This window comes from Sminthopsis crassicaudata, chromosome 1 (assembly GCF_048593235.1).
Source record: "Sminthopsis crassicaudata isolate SCR6 chromosome 1, ASM4859323v1, whole genome shotgun sequence".
Classification (NCBI taxonomy): Eukaryota; Metazoa; Chordata; class Mammalia; order Dasyuromorphia; family Dasyuridae; genus Sminthopsis; species Sminthopsis crassicaudata.
The window spans coordinates 7,907,793-7,923,584 of record NC_133617.1 but is presented as its reverse complement, the minus strand read 5'-3'; the positions used below and the strand labels follow the sequence as shown (position 1 = coordinate 7,923,584).

Here is a 15,792-nt window from a genome sequence, read left to right as displayed (position 1 = left end):
ATCCTTTGACCATTTATCAATTGGAGAATGGCCTGATTTCTTATAAATTAGAGTCAATTCTCTGTATATTTTGGAGATGAGGCCTTTATCAGAACCTTTAATTGTAAAAATGTTTTCCCAATTTGTTACTTCCCTTCTAATCTTGTTTGCATTAGTTTTGTTTGTACAAAAGCTTTTTAATTTGATATAATCAAAATTTTCTATTTTGTGATCAATAATAATCTCTATTTCTCCTTTGGTCACAAATTCCTTCCTCCTCCACAAGTCTGAGAGGTGAACTATCCTATGTTCCTCTAATTTATTTATGATCTCATTCTTTATACCTAAATCATGGACCCATTTTGATCTTATCTTAATATGTGGTGTTAAGTGTGGATCCATGCCTAGTTTCTGCCATACTAATTTCCAGTTTTCCCAGCAGTTTTTGTCAAATAATGAATTCTTATCCCAAAAGTTGGGAAATTTGGGTTTGTCAAACACTAGATTGCTATTTTTATTCACTATCTTGTCCTGTGAACCTAACCTATCCCACTGATCAACTAGTCTATTTCTTAGCCAATATCAAATGGTTTTGGTGACTGCTGCTTTATAATATAGTTCTAGATCAAGTACAGCTAGGCCACCTTCCTTTGATGTTTTTTTCATTACTTCCCTTGAATTTCTCGACCTTTTGTTCTTCCATATTAATTATGTTGTTATTTTTTCTAGGTCATTAAAATAGTTTCTTGGGAGTCTGATTGGTATAGCACTAAATAAATAGATTGGTTTAAGGAGTATTGTAATCTTGATTATATTCGCTCAGCCTATCCAAGAGCACTTAATGTCTTTCCGGTTATTTAAATCTGACTTTATTTTTGTGGCAAGTGTTTTGTAATTTTGCTCATATAATTCCTGACTTTCCTTTGGAAGATATATTCCCAAATATTTTATACTATCGACTGTTATTTTGAATGGAATTTCTCTTTGTATCTCTTGCTTGGATTGTGTTGGTAATGTATAAAAATGCTGAGGATTTATGAGGATTTATTTTGTATCCTGCAACTTTGCTAAAGTTCTGAATTATTTCTAATAGCTTTTTAGCAGAGTCTTCAGGGTTCTCTAAGTATACCATCTTATCATCTGCAAAGAGTGATAATTTGATTTCTTCATTTCCTACTCTAATTCCTTGAATCTCTTTCTCGGTTCTTATTGCCGAGGCTAGAATTTCTAGTACTATATTGAATAGTAATGGTGATAGTGGGCAACCTTGTTTTACTCCTGATCTTACTGGGAAAGGTTCCAGTTTACCACCATTACATATGATGTTTCCTGATGGTTTTAAATATATGCTCCTGATTATTTTAAGGAATATACATTTATCCCTATACTCTCAAGTGTTTTTAGTAGGAATGGATGTTGGAGTTTATCAAATGCTTTTTCCGCATCTCTTGAGATGATCATATGGTTTTTGTTAATTTGGTTATTGATATAGTTGATTATGCTAATAGTTTTCCTAATATTGAACCAGCTCTGCATTCCTGGTATAAATCCCACTTGGTCATAGTATATTAACCTGGGGATGATTTTCTGTAGTCTTTTTGCTAATATTTTATTTAAGATTTAAGTAAGCATCAATATTCATTAGGGGGATTTGGAAGTTTCAATGGACTGACCACAAGCTTAGCATGAATAACCACTAGGATGCAGTAATCACTTTATTGCCATCTTGGGCTACATGAAGAGAGTCAGGGACAGGGAAGGGATGATCCCACTGTGCTCTTGTTAGACATTATCTGGATTGATGAATATAGTTCTGGGTGCCAGGGTTTAAGAAGGCCTCCATAAGTTTTAAGGTACACAGAGATGGATTTCCAGAAGTGTGAAGAACCTTGAGCTCAAGGTACATAATGACTTTTCTCCTGCTCAGCCTCAGAGGACACAGCTGGCAGCCATGAGGGGAAGCAACAAAGAGGGTAATCTAGGCCTCATGTCAGGGAAGTTTGTAACAATTAAAGTGAGCCCAGAGAGGAATGGGCTATCCTGAGACATGGTGGGTCCCCCTCTGTTTGAGGCCTCCAAGAATTGTCAATGAGAAGCAAAGAAAAGAGAGCTGAAGCTCATGGGTCATCAGAGTGGTGGGATCATTTATACCATTTGTGATGGCAAAATGGGGAATAAGCTGGATAATAATAATAGAATTCACTATTTTACTAATGAGAAAGTCAGTGAACAACCTGGTATATTTCTGAAGTTGAATTTGAACCCAGTCCTTTATGACTCCAAGCTCAGGACTGTATCTACTGTGCCTCCTAGATGAACTTCAGTAGTTGATTTTCTAATTGTTGACTTCATGTTCCTGGCAGAAGACTGGAATAGGAATGTCTAACAGATAGCTAGATTGAGGAAAGGGAGCTCAGGCAAAGGGATATTAGTTATATTTATAAGATTTCTCTGTAGTATGGATCATCTGATATTGAGAAAGATAAGTCGTATATGTAAAAGTCTTTCTACACTGGTTATATTTATACTGTTTCTCTTTGGTATGAATTCTCTGATGTACAATAAGACCTCTTTTTTGCCTAAAAGCCTTTCCATACTGGTTACATTCATAAGGTTTCTCTCCAGTGTGAATTTTCTGATGACTAGTAAGACTTCCCTTTTTTTTGTAAAAGCTTTTGTATATTGAATTACCTTTATAAGATTGCTCCCTAGTGTGTAAGAGTGCTCCTTTCTGGATAACTATTTTGGAAATAGTTACATATGTAAGGTTTCTCACTAGTGAATTCTCTGATGTCTAGTAAAAGATTCCATTCTTATAAAAGCCAGTCCCCACTAGTTACATTTATAAAGTTTCTCACCAGTGTGGATTCTCTGCTGTACAATAAGAGCTCCCTTTTTCCTGAAAGTCTTTCCACAGTGGTTACACTTATAAGGTTTCTCTCTGGTATGGATTCTATGATGGTCAGTGAGAGTTTTCCTTTCTCTAAAAGCTTTTCCACATCGATTACATTCATCGTTTCAATCTAGTGTGGATTCTCAGTAAGAGTTCACCTTTCTGTATACCATTTCCCCATTGGTTACATTTATAAGGTTTTTCTACACTGTCGATTCTCTGATGTAGATAGGAGAATCTGTTCTTATAAAAGTCTTTCCATACTCATTACATTTATAAGGATTCTCTTCAGTGTGGATACTTTGATATACAATAAGATCTCCTTTTTGTCTAAAAGTCAACATAGGCTTCAAAAAATTTCTCTCCAGGGATAAGCCTCTGATATTCAGTAAGAGAGTCCCTTGAAAAAGCTAATCCAAACTGGTTACATTCAAAAGATTTCTTTGCAGTGTGAATTTTCTCATGCACTAAAGAGACTCTCTTTCTGTAAAAGCCTTTCCATACAGTTTTCTCCAATATGCATAACATTATATCTAGTAAGAGCCCCTACTTGTCTGAAGTGCCACTTATTGAAATGGTAAAGTTATTTTCTAATTTGAGTGTATCCTATGGTTATATTAATCTTTTTCTATCTGGCAGTTTCTCAAAAGAATTAATTGGCAACATGAATTGATCATTCAGAAAAGTTTCAGTGATAGTGTTGCAACTTTACCAGTGTAATACCAAAGTAACTTGAAGAAGTTCTATCATTTTACAAGTTATTTTATATGTTAAACATTATTTTTTAAAAGCCCAACATTAAGCAATATTTGCAATGGACCTTTGAGTACATATGCCATTTAATGTAATACTTGTCATGAGCCAATGAAATATAAATCTTTTAAATAATAACTGTAATGGGCCAGAATTCTGGAGAAAATCTTACAACAAGGTGTTAACTCAGTGGAACTCATAAGACAATGGTTATCTAGTTTAATATAGTGATTAATAGTTCTCTAGTTCAATACATGTATCTAGTACTTAATATAGTTCTCATAGATTCACACCTACTATGATGTAATGATAATAGAGTATATAAGCTGGGACAAACTCAGTCAGAGACATGCATTCCATCTCCCACTTTTGTAGTGGCTGGAATCTGGAGCAAAGCACAAGCCCTCAGACTCAGACATGCATTCCATCTCCCACCACCACGGGGAACTGGAAACTCAGGGAAGCCAGAGGACTGGAGTCTGGAGCACAAGCTCCCAGACTCAGGGAACTTCAAGACATCGTGGTGTTCCTCCTGCCTCCCCCACAGAAACCAAGACACATTCCAGAGGACCTCCAGAAAGCTAGCCCAGGCCCCAGGCAAGGAGACAAGACTGTGATGGAGACAATAAAGATTTTTGGATTTTATCTCTGGCTATTCTCCTGGTGATTACTCTGCTGAAACAAAGGCTGGTCCAGAGACCTCCAGAAAGCTAAACAGAACCTTATACCCTAACTTGAATGCACTGTTAAAGTTAAATTACTTTCCCAAGGCCATAGAGGTACAAAACATAAATTCAACCCACGTCCTCTGTCTCCAAAAGTAGGGATCTTCCCATTCCACCAGGATGTCTTTCAAGTATGGGACCAAAAGAAAAGGAAGGCTCCAATATGCCCAAGAAGCTGTCTGCTAAGCCAAGGCAACTTTTATTTTCCTTTCCTCACCCTCCCTCTAATGTTACAAGGCTAACTATGGAAGGCATGAGCACCATATCAGCTTCTCCCAGTCTCCTGTCCCTAATTCATTTTCTTCATTATTTTAATGCCTTTACATTTCATCACAGAATTGGTAAAAACCAATCAGATTTGTATATAAAAGCCTTTCCAGACTGGTTATATTCATAATGTTTCTCTCCAGTGTGGATTCTCTGATGTCCAGTAAGAGATGCCCTTTTTCTAAAAGCCTTTCCACACTCATTACATTTATAAGGTTTCTCTCCAGTGTGGGTCTTCTGATGTACAATAAGAGTTCCCCTTCTTGTAAAAGCCTTTCCACACTGGTTACATTCATAAGGTTTCTCTTCAGTATGAACTCTCTGATGATCAGTAAAAGGTTCCCTTCTTGTAAAAGTCTTTCCACACTGGTTACATTTATAAGGTTTCTCCCCAGTGTGAATTCTCTGATGTATAGTAAGAGCTCCCTTGCTTCTAAAAGTCTTTCCACACTGGTTACATTCATAAGGTTTCTCTTCAGTGTGGATTCTCTGATGAATACTAAGAGTTTCCTTTCTCCTAAAAGTCTTTCCACACTGGTTACATTCATAAGGTTTCTCTTCAGTGTGAATTCTCTGATGTACACTAAGAGTTTCCTTTCTCCTAAAAGTCTTTCCACATTGATTACATTCAAAAGGTTTCTCTCCAGTGTGGATCTTCTCATGTACAGCAAGAGCTCCCATTTTTGGAAAAGCCTTTCCACACTGGTTACATTTATAAGGTTTCTCTCCAGTGTGGATTCTCTGATGTGCAGTAAGAGTTCCCTTTTGTGTAAAAGCCTTTCCACACTGATTACATTCATAAGGGTTCTCTCCAGTGTGGATTCTCTGATGTGCTGTAAGAGGTCCCATTTGTGTAAAAGCCTTTCCACACTGGTTACATTTATAAGGTTTCTCCCCAGTGTGAATCCGGTGATGTACAGTAAGAGCTCCCTTGTCTCTAAAAGCCTTTCCACACTGGTTACACTTATAAGGTTTCTCCCCAGTGTGGGTCCTCTGATGTACAGTAAAAGCTCCCTGATTTGCAAAAGCCTTTCCACACTGGTTACATTCATACGGTTTCTCTCCAGTGTAAATTCTCTGTAAATGTCTAGTAAGAGCTTCACTTTCTGTGAAAGCCTTTCCACTTGGGTTACGTTCATAAGATTTCTCTCCAATGTGGATTTTCTTAAGTGTATCAAGGACATCTTTCCAAGTGAAGTTAGCAGGGCCACCACTGATGAATCTTGGTTTGAGGGATTCTACCGCTGAAAGGCTTTGCTCTGTAGTATGTTCCTTCATTTCAAGACTGATCTCTTTTTCTGGGGAAAAAAAACACACTGAAGAATTAAACAAAGACAGACATTCCACATGCACACATGCATGCAGGGATGCACTCACAGAGACACACTCAGACCCATACATTTATTTCACCTTCCCTCAATCAGTAGAAGAGAAACTCAATTATTTTCTATTTGCTCAGATAAAGAGCAAAATCCTAACTGGCAGAATCAATCATTTAAAAATCCCATTATCTAACATCCTAAGGATGATTGAATTTCAAATGAGCTTCATACACAAATATATTAGATCCTCACAATAAACCTGTGACAACAAAGAAAGTTCCTTCATTCTCACTGGGTGCACAGCTCAGGCCATCAGCTCAGAATCCTTGAATGACTTAACTCACATCCCAGCAACAGAGAATAGAATCTGCACCCTGTCACTGGAAATGCTCTACCCACAATATTTGACAAGTTAACTCCATTATCAATATTTCCTGTCACTTTTTGTGATCACTTTCAATTTTTTTTTCTATTACATTATATGGGGTCACATTCAGAATACTAACACTTGTTTTTTTGCATGTTGATTTTTTATATTTCTTCTGATCCATTAATTGTTTTTCATGTAGACACTAATTATTCTTTTTTTTTTAAACAATTATCATCATATTCCCTTATTTATGCTTTTAACAAACACAGTTTTTAAAAATTCCCCAAGTGATTTAACCCAAACATTTATTAGTGGCACCTTAAGTGGTAAATTGTCCTCTGGGACATGTATGCGCATCTGTCTATCTTAACAACTATATTTCTGCAGTGATTTCAAACTACCAAGATCAGAAATACATGGCTTGACGAGATCATGCAGTGATTACATCAAACTCTAAGGACTTCTAAGTGCAACACATTCTTTCAGTTTCTCAATTTGGAACAAAATTGCTTCCAAAATTCCAGGAAGTTTGGACATTCAAGTACAAATGGCCACAGGCATGAAAAGACCCATAGTATATGTCTCTCCAGAATAGTTCTCTCATTCCTGGGTTACCAAGTAATCACATGTGATCAAACTAGTAGCTACCAGATCTAGATGTTGTCTGGCTTTCCATTCTTGCAGCAGTGAGGCATGGTCCCCAGCAATGCAGAGTAGAAGCCATCATGAAATTGTCATGGAAGTCTACAACCTTTCTACAAAAATGGCCCCTGACATACCACTCACTGAAATGTTAAGGTCATTTTCTATTTTGGGTGTCTCCTCTATTTATGTTACTCTTCTTCTATCTGGCAGTTTCTCAAAGGCATTGGTTGGCAACATGGGTTGGTCAGTCATAATGTAGCCACTTTAGTCGTGGTAGAAAAAAAACAGAAAAATATCTGGTGAAATTCTACCCTTTTAAAGGTTACTTTGCATTATTAAACATTACTAAAGAAAAAAATTGTGAGTGACCTTTCAATTCATTTGTGTATATTATTAATGCAATACTTGTTATAAGCCAATAGAAATATAAATCTTTTAAAATAATAATTAGCAAAAATTTAATTGGTTAGAGTTTTAAAAAGTGAACCTCCATCTCTCCATGACACCTTGCCTGATTCTTCTATGTTCCACATGCGTGAAATCATATCAGTTTCAGTATCAGAATAGAGCTGGGGGGACAGTGGAAAAACTGTACATAGGGTCTGGAACCAGTAAGAAATGAGTTTTATTCACATCTCAGAAGTTTGCTTGTCCAGTGACAAGATCTCTGTTTTCCTCAGTTTATCTCTAAAATGAGCCTAATACTAGCACCTAAGGTCTAGGGTTCTCATGAGGATAACATGAGACCATATTTATCCTCTGCATGAACCACAGTAGGTGCCATATACATGTTCACTGTTTTATTTCATTTTGACTATTTTCTCCCCAATTGTCCTCTCTTTAACCACTATTATCCTCACTAATTAGTGACCTCCTAAGGTACTAAATGTAAACAATTTTCCTAGTCCACAGTGAGTTTCTACATAGTTGCTGGTAGATTGTCTGCCCCACAGTCTGTGACCTCCAAGAGAGCAGATATTGCTTGCACCTCTTTCTGTTCCTGGTACTTAGCCCAGGGCCCAGGATGGAGCAGACCCACAATGTTTGCTGATTCGAAGTCCTAAGAAATGGCTTAACTTGGACAACCTGAGTTTTTTTGGCTCCTTCAGGAGAATTCCACTGCCCCAGATTTCAAGCAATGACTCTTATAGGACCACAGATGATCATTGGGAGTTGGGACCCACAAGGCCATGGAGAGCAAGTTTCTCATTTTATAGATGGGAAATTGAGATTCAGTGACTAGTCCAGGAAGCCACTGCCAGAACATATTTGAAAATATTCCAAGGCTGAACTTTCTCCCCCAAACCAAGCTTTTACTTCCTGGTGGGTCCTAGAAGTCTCTTGTAAGCACAACTCTCATGTCCCTGCTTTCTCCTCACTCACCTGGAGGGCCGCTCCTCTGGCCTTCTGGGTGCAGCATCCAGGGTACTTCCCTTTGCTCAAAATAAGAGATCACATCTTCTCTGGGAACTGGAAGCCCTGGGCATGGAAAGCAGTTAGGGATGAAGGAGAGAAGATTGAAATTTAGTTCTCTTTAGAGAATGGGGTGAGGATCCAGAGCTGCTCCATTTTGAGATTCACCTTATTCTATTCAAACATGTGAGGCTATGGTCACCCACTAGTGCTTGTAATGCTAGTAACCTGTGAGAAGGTTTGCCCCATCATGCTGTTGTACAAGTTATCCTGAGAAAGAAGCAAATGTTCTTCCCCCAGTTGGGTTCCATTGTGGCAGAAACTTCTAACCCCATACCTGGGTAAAAAGGGTTCTTGAGCCTGAGCAGCATCTGACAGATCAAGAGAGACCTTAGTCCTAGAACCCCTTCTTCATAGGACAGACTCGTTCCAGAGGTTCCATTACCTAGAAATCACGTGGAGCCGGTAGGGTGGTGGAGGGAGCCAAGGGCATAGAAGCAGGAGTATTGGACCTTAGATTAAGTTTTGGATATTTAGTAGCTCAACATCTTGGTAAATATATTAAAATGTTTGCCTCAGTTTACTTTCAAAAAAAAGTAACAACATCACCTAAATTACCAGGGTAATATATTGAATAGACATAATATTTTATCATTAATTTAGAAAGAAGCATTTCCACAATATAATTAAAAAAAAAAAACTAATGGACTATGAAATGCTAAATTTACATAAACAAATTGCTGTTACTTTCAAAAAGACAACAAAAGTATAAATGTTTTTCCTTCATTTTCCTGCCCCCACCCTAGAGGGGTCTGCCATTACAGAGAAATATATGTGGTATACTTATACAACCATGCAGATACACATATATGTCAAATGATGCTCTACATTATTTCTAGTCATCTGGATGCAAATCTTTGTCTTTTTTCATTAATTTCAAAATTTGTATTTTTAAAGAATGCATATGGCACCGAACCTGGGAAAGGGAATGCTTCTTCCCTCCCATTTCTTTCCTACTACTTGTGCTAGAATTTGAGGGCAATAAGAAGGAAGATGAAGGACAAACTTTCTGTACTGGGGACAACTAGGTACTAGGGGCTAAAAATTGATGGCCTTTAAAAAGAAGAATATTCCAAACAGTAGACCCATCCCAAAGAGCAATGGTGTATAAGGGAAAAGCTGCCTGAGTCATTTCCAGAGCTTTGCCAGTCAAATTTGTGCCCAGTTAAAGCCAGCCAAAATAATCTTTGAAATGTGTTCCTATCATCCAATGTTAGGACATGTAGGAGGACCCTCTTGCTTGGACATAGCCAATCAGCACTCTCTCCATTCTGACTAATACTGCCCCCCCAAACCCTGCACCCTAGTAAATGACCATATGCAAATTCAGAGTTAGCAGGGGACATGTCCTTACCCAGGGACAGCAGGTTCCAAGCATTCTCCAGCATGACCTCCTTGTACAGCTCCTTCTGAGAAGGGTCCAAGAGGCCCCACTCCTCCTGGGTAAAGTCCACAGCCACATCTCTGAATGTCACCCACTCCTAAAGCAGCAAAAGTCATGAGATGTAGAGCTGAAAGACTTCAGAATTAGGGTTGGGGGAACTCTAACCCTTAATTTACAGATGGAAACAAAGCAGAGAAGAGATCTGCTCAAAGGTCAGACCATTTCTGAGTGTCAGAGTCAATTCCTGAAATTCAGAGTCTGACTGAATTTTGCCAAAAGCATTTTATATGTTGTGACAGATGGTGTGGGGTTTGTCACCCACGGATGGCAGGCACCAAACATGGGGGTTCAGCCACGTGAAGAATTCACCATGGCCATTCTCTCTGAGAAAAGGAGGATTTACCAAGGGGAAGAGGTTACAGACCAAGTGAAGGGATACAATAATGGTAAATGTGAAATACTGGGAGCACCCATGAAAGACAAGGTCCTCAGTGGAACTCACAATTACCCAGTAGAAAGGGAGCCCCCCATGAGGTTGGGGCCTACCCTGAGCTGGCAGGCTTATCCTGAAAGGATGAGTTATCTGTAAGAGAAATGAGGTTGGGAAGCAGAATAGAGTTAGGGGAGATAATATCTGGCATGGGGTGGGGATAAGGAACAAGACACCAAGAAGCCAAAGTGTCCCTGCTGACTGAACCATAGGATCTTCCAAAAGAGGTTTTGTCTGGCGTAAGACAGAGATGACCCTAACCCAATGTGGAGCCATCTCTAGGCAAAAAGGGAAAGTTTCTTATATGGTTTCCAGAAGAGTATTTCCCCATTTGGGTAGTCCACGTTGGGGGACAAAAGTGGATACAAAGGCGTAGAGTAAGGCTTGTAGAGTCCCAGCACAGAAATCCCCCATGGACCCTGCTGACTCTTTCCATCCTTCTGGGACCTGTGGTCTTCTTTTGTGAATTGCCAAGTTAAGGGAATAGAGAACTTACTCTTCCCAAAGAAAATAAGAGAGAACAGGAAGGGAAGGAAAATACACAAAAGTGAAGGACAGTCTGGGGAAAGTGGCATAGACTACAATTAACATTCAAAGAAAGCCTGCTCCTTGCTGAAAGCAAGTATACTGGAAGGGAAGAAAGCATGCACATGGATTTAGACCCCAGGGATAACAAGTTCCCCAGAAAGACACAACTGGTTAAAAAAATGAACCCAATCATGACAGAAATTCTGGACAGAGAAAATGAAATTCCAATGGGAACAATCCACAGATCATCCACAGAAAAACCAAACCCAGAACCCAAAAACAAAACCCAGGGCTACAAACAGCCAGGCTGGCAATGGTCACCTTTAGCAATTCATTCAGATGGAAAAAGTCCTACAAGCCATGAGACAGACCTTCTCATGCAATGGAACTGACTTGAGTTTGGAACAATGGAAGACAAATGCAAACCAAGGAGAAAGGGGAAGGGACAGAAGAATGGTTACCAGAGAGCAGTGGAGGAGAATGTGGAAGAAAGGTAAAGGAACAACAGAGGGTAAATATCAGGTATCAAAGTTCCCAGTTATGGAGCCATGCTCTCCCTGACATTTGCTGTGACACACAGTATTCTGAAAGGAAGCCACCATGGGAAAGAGGAATCCTGGGGGTTGGCCTAGATCCAGTGGCAGAAAGCATCTATAGGTCAGAGCTCAGAGTGGATACATTGGCAGCTTTGGATTGTATGAAGTGTACAGGGAAAAGAGAAAGACCAGAGGAGTAGGGGGACTATGAGCCAGAAAATGAGAAATTAGGCAAAACAGAAAGAGAAGATGGACGATGACAAGAAGGAGTGCAATCCTCCTTGGAAAGGGGAAGAAAAATGGATGAAATTTTAAAAACTAATGAATAGGATTAGTTGAAGGACAAGAGAAGAAAGGAAGCTACAAGAGAACTAAAAGGAAAGAGGGAGATGAAGAAATGTAGAATGAAATGTAAGCAGAAGAAATGAACACATGTCTAAAGCAACTGGAGGACAAAGCTGTATGGGATCTTCAAAATGGGGCAACAGAGGAATATGCCTATTTCTTTGTCACACATGGAACTTGTATAAAAATTAACCATTGGGATAAAGACATCCTGCCGACAAAGGTAAATTATTCATACATCCTTTCATTCCCTAAAGAAATAAGGATGGAGATTGATTCAGTGATCACTGAGTAAAGATATAAACCTAAAGGGAGAACTACCATTGACACATTAAATAATGACTAGGTCATAGAATACATCTCACAAATGATAATATTGAAAAAAATAAAAATAAAAAGGACAATGATTAAATACTATTCCTAAATTTCTAAGAATCTGCTACAGTAGTCCTCAGGAAAATGAACTAATAAACTTAAAACAAGTATAAATGTCAAAATGTTAAAATTAAAATCTCAGTGAATCAGTCACAAACCCAGAAGAGCAGGGCAGTGTTGTTCTCACTGTGCTGACGGAATGGCCACTTTCATAAAGAGACAGTCCATAAGTTATTGCAGCTTCCCACACTTTCCCCCATGTTAAGGGAAACGCTTGTGATGGTGGATGGTGGATCCAGCAGGTCTAAGGGGCTGCACTCACCTGGGGAGGTCGGAGGCTGCCGGGGCCCATTCCCTCTGGCTCCAGGCTCCCTGTGTAAGAAGAAAAGTAACCACGGTGACTCCAACTGTCCCTAGTGTTTCTGTACCTCAGAGTCCTGCTGCCCCCCCTTAACTGCCCACATCTAATGTAGTGTTCCCATGGGTTTTCTGGAGGTCTCTGGACCAGCCTTCATGGCAACAGATGAATCACCCCGAGAATAGCCAGGTGTTAAAGTCCAAATGTCTTATTGTCTCCTTGCCTTGGGCCGGGCTAGCGCAGTCTCAGAGGAGGAAACACAGGCCCGCCCACGGGGGTGTGATGTGGAGTGAATGAATCTGGCTGAGTTCGTCCCACCTGAAATACTCTCTTATAATGACATCGGAGGTATCAACCTCATAGAATAGGTGTGAGTCTGGTGGGACGACATTAAGCACTAAGAGCACGGACAGAACTGGAGAACCCTGAATCCCCAGGCTAAACTAGAGAACTACAGAACTGGAGAACCCTGAATCCCCAGGCTAAACTAGAGAACTACAGAACTGGAGAACCCTGAATCCCCAGGCTAAACTAGAGAACTACAGAACTGGAGAACCCTGAATCCCCAGGCTAAACTAGAGAACTACAGAACCCAGGCTAAACTAGAGAACTACAGAACTGGAGAACCCTGAATCCCCAGGCTAAACTAGAGAACTACAGAACCCAGGCTAAACTAGAGAACTACAGAACTGGAGAACCCTGAATCCCCAGGCTAAACTAGAGAACTACAGAACTGGAGAACCATGAATCCCCAGGCTAAACTAGATCGCCACGCTCTTCGTCAATTCCACCACTGACAACCACTGTGTAAGGATCCTTGTTTCAAGCACAGAGTTCTGTCCCATAATTACTAAGGCTTTTAATTCTGCGCTTTTCCGAGCACAGGATACCTGGATGCCCCGGAAAGTCCAGACAAAATCCAGTCCGGGCCAGAGCTCCGAGGGCTCGGGGAGAAGGGGGCCAGGGACCCAGGGGAGGGCTGGGAGGCGAGCAGCCGGAGCTGGCGAGGAGTCCAGGCCACTAGAGAGACAGCAGAGCTCCGGGGGGAGACAGGAAAGAGCTGGGGAGGGCGGCGGGGCCGCTCCGGCGGGGCCCGGCCTGGGAGTCCCTGAGGGAAAAGCGCAGCCGGAGCCGCGAGCCGGAGCACGGGAAGCAGCCCGGGAGCCGGGTCAGTGAAGGGCGCGCAGGAGAGAGCTTGGGTCACTGGGTCCGAGCGGGCTCCGGGGGGTAGGAAGGCGGGACTCGGGGACCCCTCCGGGAGTGAGTGTGGAGGAGGAGCTGGATCTCTAAGCGAGCTCCCGGGGACGGGGGGGACGGGCCCCGGCTGAAATCTCCACTCCCGGGTTCTCAGGGGCAAAGTCTGAAATCCGGGAGGTAAATGTGGGCAGCGGGAGCCAGCGGGAGGGGGGGGGGGAGGGGGGAGCTCATCCTGCGGCAAGGCTTAAGGGGGCGACACTGTACCAGGTCAGAGGAGGAGGAGCCCCAGAGGGCGGGACACCCGCGGAAGCCCGCAAAGGGGGGGATCGCCGGCTCCGACCTACCTGCGAGGTGCACGCGCGGGTCCGGCTTCGGGGAGACAAAGCGATCGGGGATCCCGGGAAGGGAGGACGACCGATGGGCAGGCGGAGACACAGCAGCTCCAAGACTTCCGGCTCCCCCCAAACCACTCCGGAGGGTCTTCCTGGTCCTCCGAGCCTCGGTCTGTCCGTCGCCAGGAGGGTGGAGCCTTCTTCTCCGCACCTCCTCAGGGCCAAGACTGCAGCCTCTGACCCCCGGCACAATGGTCTCTTCCGACCCAACTCCTCCCAGGACCGCCCACTTCCGTTACCGCCCCTTTCCCCCCCCCCCCCCCCCCCCCGGTCTTCCCTCCCCTCCCCGGAGCTCCCTGCAGTCACTCTCCCGGAGCCACAGACCCGTCCACGTTTCAGCTTCGTTTTTACGCGTTGCCAACTCCGAGTCCATGTTGTCCCGCCAGAGGAGCTGAGGCAAGAAGAGCCGGGTTTTCGGGCTTTTGTTCGTGGAGAGTTTAGGCCAGCGACCGGCTCCTTCCTGTTCAAATCCGAACTCCTGCTCAAAACTCGTGCGGTCCAGAGCGACCGAGGGACAGCGTCTCTATAGGGGATACAGAAGCCACAAGAAAGCGGGGGGGGGGGGGTCCCCGGGAGCTGTTGCACCAAAACACTTCTGTTTCTCACAGCCTAAAGCAAGAACCGCGTGCACACGGTGATGGGGATGGGCTTGGGATGCATACAGTGGTGGGAATAACGGGATGCATACAGTGGTGGGGATAACGGGATGCATACAGTGGTGGGAATAACAGGGTGCATACAGTGGTGGGGATAACGGGATGCATACAGTGGTGGGAATAACAGGGTGCATACAGTGGTGGGGATAACGGGATGCATACAGTGGTGGGAATAACAGGGTGCATACAGTGGTGGGGATAACGGGATGCATACAGTGGTGGGAATAACAGGGTGCATACAGTGGTGGGAATAACAGGGTGCATACAGTGGCGGGAATAACGGGATGCATACAGTGGTGGGAATAACGGGATGCATACAGTGGTGGGGATAACGGGATGCATACAGTGGTGGGAATAACAGGGTGCATACAGTGGTGGGAAAGGGCTTAAGGGGACCGTCCAGGAGCAGTATTTTCGGGGAACAATAACTGATCTTGTCTGTCGAAGCACCTCCCGCATGTGCTGCCCAGGTAAGCAGAACAGAAACAGGCAAGGTCACTAGGGTCACCTCCATCTGGTGTGTGAGGCTAAGTTCAGGTTCTCATGAGAAACTTACAAGGTCCTTTTTAATTCAGCAATCTTTTCCCACTTTTCCTCTTCTCTCTCACCTTACTGGTTTTCTATGGTCTCCTTTTTGGGGGGGTTGTGTGTGTGTGTGTGTGTGTGTGTGTGTGTGCATTTTTCCAGTCTATTTCATGACTTAAAATTCATGTTAAAGTTGGGCTGTGATCCCAAGCTAAGGGGACACTTCCCAAGCTTCTTGCCTTGGGGTTTGGGGGTCTGGCTGCTGGCCTCTCAGGGCCTGGGCTCTCAGTCCTGCTTTGCTGGGGTGCGGCCTGCTCCTTCCTGGCCTCATCATGCTCGTCCATGTTGGCTCCACCATGTTGGTTATTCTTTGGACTGGGAAGCAAGTATTGTGGAGAATACATGGGGAGGGGAGGACAAAGTAAGACCAGGACATTGGAGAGGTTTGGTTGGGATAAAAGAGGAAAGGAGCCAATAGAAAGGGAAGGCATGAATTTATCATTACTGAGCAAAGTTTCAAAAAAAAAAAAAAACTGGTGAGAAAAGAGTAGGAGGGGTGGAATCAGAAGGAGCATTGTT

At 42.6% G+C, this 15,792-nt stretch overlaps 1 protein-coding gene across 1 annotated transcript; it reads right to left on the bottom strand.

Moving 5' to 3' along the window:
* Positions 1-3,620: 3,620 nt before the first annotated feature.
* On the bottom strand, positions 3,621-15,557 carry LOC141543226 (uncharacterized). The gene is made up of 9 exons (XM_074268193.1): positions 15,453-15,557; positions 14,929-15,150; positions 14,357-14,555; positions 13,985-14,245; positions 12,408-12,457; positions 9,782-9,908; positions 8,705-8,812; positions 8,338-8,433; positions 3,621-5,915 (listed from the first exon to the last, which is right to left on the bottom strand). The coding sequence occupies exons 1-9, from the start codon at positions 15,555-15,557 to the stop codon at positions 4,681-4,683; spliced, it is 2,403 nt and encodes an 800-aa protein (XP_074124294.1). The 3' UTR covers positions 3,621-4,680.
* Positions 15,558-15,792: the final 235 nt, after the last annotated feature.